Raw genomic sequence first — 10,000 nt, forward strand, 5'->3', positions numbered from 1 at the left:
CTCACACACTCTCACTCACTCACTCTCACTCACAGCTCACACACACACACTCACTCACTCACAGCTCACACACTCTCACTCACTCACTCACTCACTCACTCACTCACTCACTCACTCACTCACTCACTCACTCACTCACTCTCACACACACTCACACACTCACACTCACACACACAGCTCACACACACAGCTCACACACAGCTCACACACAGCTCACACACAGCTCACACACAGCTCACACACACAGCTCACACACAGCTCACACACACAGCTCACACACTCTCACTCATTCACACTCACAGCTCACACACTCACAGCTCTCACACACTCACTCACTCACTCACTCTCACTCACTCTCACACAGCTCACACAGCTCACACACACACTCTCACTCACTCACTCACTCACTCACACAGCTCACACACACAGCTCACACACACAGCTCACACACACAGCTCACACACACAGCTCACACACACAGCTCACACACACAGCTCACACACACAGCTCACACACTCACTCACTCACTCACTCAGCTCACACACTCTCACTCACTCACTCTCACTCACAGCTCACACACACACTCACTCACTCACAGCTCACACACTCTCACTCACTCACTCACTCACTCACTCACTCACTCACTCACTCACTCACTCACTCACTCACTCACTCACTCAGCTCACTCACTCTCACTCACTCACTCTCACTCACAGCTCACACACACACTCACTCACTCACAGCTCACACACTCTCACTCACTCACTCACTCACTCTCACACACACTCACTCACTCACACTCACACACACAGCTCACACACACAGCTCACACACAGCTCACACACAGCTCACACACACAGCTCACACACAGCTCACACACACAGCTCACACACTCTCACTCATTCACACTCACAGCTCACACACTCACAGCTCTCACACACTCACTCACTCACTCACTCTCACTCACTCTCACACAGCTCACACAGCTCACACACACACTCTCACTCACTCACTCACTCACTCACACAGCTCACACACACAGCTCACACACACAGCTCACACACACAGCTCACACACACAGCTCACACACACAGCTCACACACACAGCTCACACACACAGCTCACACACACAGCTCACACACAGCTCACACACAGCTCACACACTCTCACTCATACACTCACAGCTCTCACACACTCACTCACTCACTCTCACTCACTCTCACACAGCTCACACACACACTCTCACTCACTCACTCACTCACACACACAGCTCACACACACAGCTCACACACACAGCTCACACACTCACACACAACTCACTCACACACAACTCACTCACTCACTCACACACAGCACTCACTCACTCACTCACTCTCACACACACACTCACACACTCACACTCACAGCTCACACACACAGCTCACACACACAGCTCACACACACAGCTCACACACACAGCTCACACACAGCTCACACACAGCTCACACACTCTCACTCATACACTCACAGCTCTCACACACTCACTCACTCACTCTCACTCACTCTCACACAGCTCACACACACACTCTCACTCACTCACTCACTCACACACACAGCTCACACACACAGCTCACACACACAGCTCACACACACAGCTCACACACACAGCTCACACCTCACACACTCACACCTCACACACTCACAGCTCACACACTCACAGCTCACACACTCACAGCTCACACACACTCACACCTCACTCACACACACCTCACTCACACACAACTCACTCACACACAACTCACTCACACACAACTCACTCACACACAACTCACTCACACACAACTCACTCACACACAACTCACTCACACACTCACACACAGCTCTCACTCACACACACTCACACACACTCACACACACTCACACACACTCACACACACTCACACAACTCACTCACTCACTCACTCACACACACAGCTCACACACACAGCTCACACACACAGCTCACACACACACACTCACTCACTCACTCACTCACTCACTCACTCACTCACTCACTCACAGCTCACACACACACTCACTCCTCACAGCTCACACACTCTCACTCACTCTCACTCACTCACTCTCACTCACTCACTCTCACTCACTCACTCTCACTCACTCACTCACTCACTCTCACTCACTCACTCACTCTCACACACACACACTCACAGCTCACACACACAGCTCACACACACAGCTCACACACACAGCTCACACACACAGCTCACACACACAGCTCACACACACAGCTCACACACACAGCTCACACACACAGCTCACACACACAGCTCACACACACAGCTCACACACACAGCTCACACACACAGCTCACACACTCTCACTCATTCACACTCACAGCTCACACACTCACAGCTCACACACTCACAGCTCTCACACACTCACTCACTCACTCACTCACTCACTCTCACTCACTCTCACACAGCTCACACAGCTCACACACACACTCTCACTCACTCACTCACTCACTCACTCACTCACTCACACAGCTCACACACACAGCTCACACACACAGCTCACACACAGCTCACACACACAGCTCACACACACAGCTCACACACACAGCTCACACCTCACACACTCACACCTCACACACTCACAGCTCACACACTCACAGCTCACACACTCACAGCTCACACACTCACAGCTCACACACTCACAGCTCACACACACTCACACCTCACTCACACACAACTCACTCACACACAACTCACTCACACACAACTCACTCACTCACTCACTCTCACACACACACTCACTCACTCACAGCTCACACACACACTCACTCACAACTCACACACACTCACTCACACACAGAGCTCACACACACACTCACTCACTCACTCACACACACAGCTCACACACACTCACTCACTCACTCCTCACACACAACTCACACACTCACACACACACTCACTCACACACACAGCTTACACTCACTCACACACAACTCACACACAACTCACACACAACACACACACAACACACACACACTCACACACTCACTCACTCACTCTTTCAATTATTCTACAGCATTTTAAAGTGTGTTGTGTGTATCTTCAGGTGCCTGAGATCATGTGAGTCGATGCAGAGCAAACACACACTGATCACGAGAGATGACGGTGATCTATGACTCACTCGGCCCGTTTCAGTCTTTACATCATTAGTTTTGTGTGTCAACAAATCGTCAGTAAAAGCAGAAGCATGAGCTTTCTTCAGTCAGACACCGACAGCGGGAAGAGCCAGAGATAAACGTGGCGATGCTAACAGTAGCACACATCATCTACTGTGTGTGAACGCTGAGCCTGAAAAATAGATGTGACCAATCAACTTCATGGTTATAACGTTCATAACTAATGCTACTACTAATAATAATAATATGATGATGTTAATGATATTTATTATAAAGGTCACTACACAATGTGCATGTGTGAGAGAGAGAGATAATATGTTGAACTCTCTCTCTCTCTCTATCACTCTCTCACCATCTCTCTCTCTGTCTCACACCATTTTTCTCTGTCTCTCTCTCTCTCTCTCTATCACTCTCTCTCTATCACTGTATCTCTATCACTCACTATCTCACTCTCTCTCTCTATCACTCTCTCTCTCTATCACTCTCTCTCTCTCACCATTTTTGTCTGTCTCTCTCTCTCTCTCTCTCTCTATCACTCTCTCTCTGGCCTTTTGTCTGCAGGCGATGGAGTATTTCTCACACTTCAGCACTTTGTGTTATTGTGCTTTACTGCCGTTTCCCCCACAGGAACACGCGTCAGCAGACTCACACACACACGCGTGAAATGTTTGTGTGAAAACTGTGAAATTAATACAGATTTGATGGTTACATTTATTCATTTAGCAGATTATTTTACCAACAGCAACTCACAAATGAAAAGTGATTAAGGACATTAGAGATGATAAACTGCAAACTGACACTATATCAGTAACGGGAACGACGTATGAAAGAGACACTGTGTTTACATGCTCTTATTAGCTGAGCGCATGTAATCATATTATAAGAGAATGAAGAGTTTCAGTTTCAGCACTAATACTGTCATTCTGCTTCTGTCACACACCCACACTCTCAAACACACCCACACACACCCACACACACACCTTAACTAAAGCGTGTTTATTTGTCATTGAGGATTGCCTTCAACACCCATGGCTCCACTGAAGGTGTTTCTAACGTTCCTCAAACAGAGATGGCCGTTTCACGAGCGGTTCTTCACCGGAACCGGAACCGGTCCTTCAGTCGTTCATCACTCGTCCGCTCTCCTACGACACCGACCTGAAGCGTGTTCGACACTCCCCTGTTCTCTGAGAGACGGATGAACTTCAGCTTCACTTCTGCTCGCCTTTGTGTCATGCAGTTCTTCCTACTTTATACTGGAACAAAAGGACAGTGTGTGTGTGTGTGTGTGTGTGTGTAAAGCTCGAATTACTTCAGTCTCGTGAGAATCCAGCAGGTTCTGAACTTGAGAGGCTTTAGACTGAGTTTCCTTGAGCAAACACACATAAAAGAACAGGGACTGACTGTAAAACACACAGTTGTGTTGAGACTGAGTTTTAAAGACACACACATCCTGCTGGCTTTCTGTTACAGTTCAAACACACCCGTGTGTGTGTGTGTGTGTGTGTGTGTGTGTGTGTGTCAACACCTGCTGGATAAACCTGCCCGGCCGACACACACCCGGATGTTCCCGTTAAACACACACGGACTTCATGACGAACTCAAGGACTTAACCCTGTGAACGCCTGTGGATGATCTGATGACCTGTTGAGTTCAGACGTGTGCTCGTCCTTCAGCTCGTGTCTCTGCTGAGAAATCTTCACTGAACGCAAGAATAACTTTGATATTGTTAGTCATTTTTCAGCCGGACTGAAGGAACTTCACTTTTACTTGATCATCGCATAGAGAAATCATGAATATGGTAATCAGGCTTTTGAGGAAGGATAACCTGTTCGTCTTTCAGTCAGCTTTGATCATGAAACTGAGCATTTAAATATCATGGCAGATATTGATATTTATCTGCATTTTATCAGCTTTACTGTTATACAGATCTCGTTGATTTAAAGCATCTTACTTTTTTTTAACCATATTGCATATTTTTGCTCAGTTTGAGTCTCTGAATGACGTTGAGCTGCTTTTCCTCCATATTCTCACTATATCAGACTATATGAGCCATAAACGCCTGATGGAGCAAATATGACCAACATTAAACACATAGGCAAACTTTTTTTGTGTTATCTGCACTTACTCACTTCCACACACACACACTCTCACTCACTTCCACACTTACTCACTCACTTCCACACACACACACACACACACTCTCACTTCCACACACTCCAGATAGTGTCTGATTAAGGTCAGTAAAGTGAGTTTGAGTGTTTTAGAAACCGGATACAGTTTGAGTCTCAGCAAGGCCTGGCGTGAAGAAGAGCATCCGTCACACACACACACACACACACACTCACCTTGATCTTGTGCAAGCTCTTCTCCTCTTCCAGGATCTGGATCCACACACAGATGCTGGACTTGTTGTATGTCGGACTCCAGCCTTCATCGCACTCACACTCGCGTTGGAAGCGACTGAACGCGCGATCATCCGGGATCAGAACCTCTTCCCCGGACATCATCATCTTCATCATCTTCCTCTTCCTCCTGATGATGAAGAAGATGAAGAACTGCGGCTCCCGGAGAGCAAACTGACCAAACACCAAAGTTTAGTTTAATTCGGGTTATTCCCTGACGCGCGTCGCGCGATTAAAAAAAAAACCAAGACGCGCGTGAGACGCACGGGCGTTTCTCTCTGTGTGAACCGAGTCTCTGCGGTTTCGGATCCTGATTCACAATTCCACATCAGATGTTCAAACATATGCTCATATATAAGCTCATATGTGTTTGTCGCGCGCGTTTAAATATCCAGATATACACGCGCTGTGTGTGTGTAAATAAACTCATAAATGAGTGTGTCGAAAATAATAAACGCGAACGCGTTTCCCGGTGTAATGCACAAGCAGCTGTTTCATCCCGCTGTGTGTGTGCGCGCTACATTGATGAGGAAAGGCGTGTGCCCGCTAACACACACACATGACTGACAGCTGAGCTCCGCCCACTCGCATGCACGAGCACAGCGCTGACGTGTTACTCCCCTCACCTTCCCATCATAACCTCTAGTTTGCGATTTTATATTCATAAATGTAAGTTTTCAAATTGTAAACTTATTTTTGTGTTATTTTTTACACGAGATGAAACATTACTTGATTACAATTTCATCTTCTCTTAACCCAAAAGCACTCGGAACATTTTACAATTTGCACGACATAAAAACTTTTTACCTTAATTAATGTTTACATTTTTTAAAATTTGAATAATGCCCTCTTTCTCTCTTTTTTACATTCTCGTTTATTCTAATGTCTGGTTCTGTTTTTGTTTAGTGCTATGGTGTTGGTGAAGTGTTTTCTTTTACTATTCTTTATATTTTTGTTATTCTTAATACGCATTGTTGTGTTCTAATTTAGTTGGAAAAGCCAACTTACTGATATTGTACTTAAGATTATCATTTTTTATTATTATTATTATTCTTAGACTAAATTTCTCCACGTAACTCCTCCTAAACTGTTCAACCACAACTCAGACTAAACCTTCAAACTGTTCTGACTCGAGTTGCTTCATCTATTTAGACTGATCTGACTTGCTGTTTTCCTAAAATTGCTGATAAAAACTTGGAAAAATCCCATAGACTTTCATTGCGGAATGTTCAAATTGAGCCAAGACTATTCAAACTTCAACTGCCTAAATTCAAATGTTGACAGTTGGAGAGGCTCATAGACTCCATCAGCTGCCGCTCTATGTGCTATTTCTAATCAATCGAGACTCATTTAAGCTTCCATTCTATCTAATATTTCTAAACTGAAAACCTTCAAACTTCTACAAACTTTTAAAACTACTAAAATAAAACTTAAACTTAAACTAATTAAAACTAAAAACCTTCAAACTTCAAGCTTTTAAAAATTCGTCAAACTTTCTGGCAAGGCTTTTTCATGCCAACTTAAAGTTTGTCTACAAACTTTTTCATCTAGTTCTTAATACGTATTGTTGTGTTCTAATTTTGTTGTTTCACATTATAAACTGAATGTTCAAATAAAGCATATTTATAAAAAACTGTTTTGCATGTTTAGATGATATCACTCATGCAAAGTAACATCACACACACACACAGACAGAAATAGGTCTGACAGGTTTGTTTCTCAGTATTATTGAGGAAACGTTATGCATGAAGATGCACTTCACTGCGATGCAAATGTTCACTTATGGATCATATTGTGAGAAATAATACCATAATGCAAGAAAATAGACTATTATTTCATAAGTCAAGCTTTAAAATATAAATATGAATTATCTTTTTTTAATTGAGAGTGAACTGAAATGACATATTCAGTGCCAGAAGCATCACACACACTATTAAAATAAAACGTTTTGTGTGTGAATTTGAGGCAAACTGATCTCATACATGCACTGAACATCAAAAACCATCATTTAAAGTGTTTAAATACTTTATGGTGCCTCTGTAAGTTGTATTAATACAGACATCCGCGAGACACACACCACAGGAAACTTGTGGTTTGGAGATGTTGGGTTGTGTGTTATTCTCATATCGGACATCAGAAACTCATGAAGCGCGTGTAGTTTGAGGACTTTAGACTCTCATGGACATTCTCTCACCTTCCTCCATTAACAGACATTCATTCTGACCAAATAAACATGTGACTGCGAAACATCAAACTGTGTAATTCTATTGAAGAAGTCAGTTCGTGTATTAGAGATGTTCGTATATCTAAGTGAAACGCTTCTTGAACATGAAGAAACTGTGGGCGGGGCTTCATTGTGTGTGGGGGGATTTGATTGGATGGTTGAATTGTTGTGGTTTGCTATTGGCTGATCTCATGTGAGTGACAGGTTTCCCCGCCCTACCAGGAACATCAATTTAACACAATAATAAATAATTTGATTTTGCTATAGTTTATTTAAGTAATGTTCAGTAATTGTGTGTCTGTCAACAAACAACATGCAGGAACATTTCAGGATGATCAACACCGGATAATAAAAAAAAAAATAATTTCATAATATTAAACATACCTTACTTATTAATAATGTAGAATGCAAAGGGATTTGGACTCTATTCAAGTCTAATGCTCATATTTCCATTAATATTCTTTTGTTAATCTATAAACTGATGACAGAGGGAAAGTGTTGCTTGTGTATTTTGTGAGTCTAGACGCCCTCTGCAGGTCAAAGGTCACCAGCACACATTCATGCTTATTATTATAATAATATAGGCCCGTTATATAAATATATAATCGATCTATCGTCGTCAATCAACTTGATCCATTTGGAAATATATATATATATGTGTGTGTGTGTGTGTGTGTGTGTGTGTGTGTGTGTGTGTGTGTGTGTGTGTTTTGCATTATCGTATATACCCATGTCCAACAATTAAACTTTTAAAAAATCATAATAATAAAAATAAAATGGTAAAAAATAAATAAATAAAAACACTTGACTGAGCGCATGAAGTGCAGTAATGACGCTGTGACGCTGTGGACTACATCTCCCATGATTCCGTGCTCACCGCGCGCGGATGTTTACCATTCACCGGAAACACGTTTCTGCTGTCAAGCTCTCATCCTCCTGCATCATTAACATCATAATTCATAACCCGTCTGTCTTTGATCACTGAAACTGAACACACCGTCTTAACCGATAACGGAACCCGCTGTTATTGTCATCGCGTCAGTTCGGAGCGTCGCGATGTTGCTGTCGTCGGTGCCGGCGCGCGTCCTGATGCGAAGGTCACGGAGCCTGTCTCCGTGTCGCGCGCTTCAGACCGGTCACGGTGAGGCCTCCCGGTTCCGTAACCTGTGTGAGCTCGAACCGAACCGGAGCCCGGTGCTCAGCGGCGCGCGAGCTTCCAGGAGGAGCGTTTTGAGCAAGGAGTCGCACGTGCAGTACCATCAGCTGGCCAGCAGGTGGCGCGCGAGCCTGGAGGGCCGCCGGAGCAGCTGGGCGAGTCTGACCGCCTCGGGGCGCTCCAGAGGCGGACACCAGAGCGACTCCCACACCGCGGCTTCTGCTTCTGTAGGCCTCATCTCAGCCGCGGCGCTCGCCTTCTGCCTGAAGAGAGACAGCGACGATAAAGGTGGAGAAACTCGCGTGTGCAAATCATAATTATGACATAACAAGACAACATCTAGGCATACTGATATTAATGAGATGAAAATTTTTAATTATGACATTCTATATACAATTATAGATCAATAATGAGATAAAAAGTTAAAGTTATTACTTAAAAAGTGATTGTAAAAATTATGGCAGATTAAGCTGTAATTATGACATTTAAAAGGATGTTTTACTTGCTTATTAAAATTATGACATTCTAAATCAAAATTATGACATACTAAGATTTATTAGATGAAAAGTAGAAAATATGACATGCAAAAGTCAAACTTTACACATCAAAGAGTTGAAATTATGACATTCTGAGTCATAATTTTGAGTTTTTAATAATGACTTGGCGTGTCCTAATGTGGAGTTTCATAACTTGTGAATTATGATGATGTATAATAAAGCCTGATCTGATGTTTGGATATGATTATGTTTCAGCGTCAGCTCTTCTGGACGCCTGCAGATCCAGCAACACTGATGAGCTCAGCAGGTCACACACACACACACACACACACACACACACACTCACACACACACACACACACACACACACACACTTACACACACACACACACACACACACACACACACACACACACACTTACACACACACTCACACACACACACACACTATCAGTCTTAGATGATGTTTACATCTGGTACTCGTGATCAAAATAAATACAAAAGACACTTGACTTTAGTTTGTGTGGGTTTCATGCAGTCGTCACGTGACTG

General features: G+C 43.8%; 2 protein-coding genes across 2 annotated transcripts in view; one reads left to right on the plus strand and one right to left on the minus strand.

The window, feature by feature from the left end:
- stard10 (StAR related lipid transfer domain containing 10) overlaps positions 1 to 6,118 on the minus strand; it is a 17,014-nt gene extending 10,896 nt beyond the window's left edge. The window contains exon 1 of the mRNA XM_084125418.1: positions 5,515 to 6,118. Within this exon, the coding sequence (XP_083981544.1) occupies positions 5,515 to 5,688 (174 nt within the window). The 5' untranslated portion in view covers positions 5,689 to 6,118. The remainder of the gene's footprint in view (positions 1 to 5,514) is intronic.
- Positions 6,119 to 8,614: 2,496 nt separating this feature from the next.
- The window catches only part of clpb (ClpB family mitochondrial disaggregase), a 49,694-nt gene continuing 48,308 nt past the window's right edge, over positions 8,615 to 10,000 (plus strand). Inside the window, exons 1-2 of the mRNA XM_084127315.1 lie at positions 8,615 to 9,239; positions 9,704 to 9,755. Of these exons, the coding sequence (XP_083983441.1) occupies positions 8,852 to 9,239; positions 9,704 to 9,755 (440 nt within the window). The 5' untranslated portion in view covers positions 8,615 to 8,851. The remainder of the gene's footprint in view (positions 9,240 to 9,703; positions 9,756 to 10,000) is intronic.

Source organism: Abramis brama (genome assembly GCF_963993115.1).
Source record: "Abramis brama genome assembly, chromosome: 10".
Classification (NCBI taxonomy): domain Eukaryota; kingdom Metazoa; phylum Chordata; class Actinopteri; order Cypriniformes; family Leuciscidae; genus Abramis; species Abramis brama.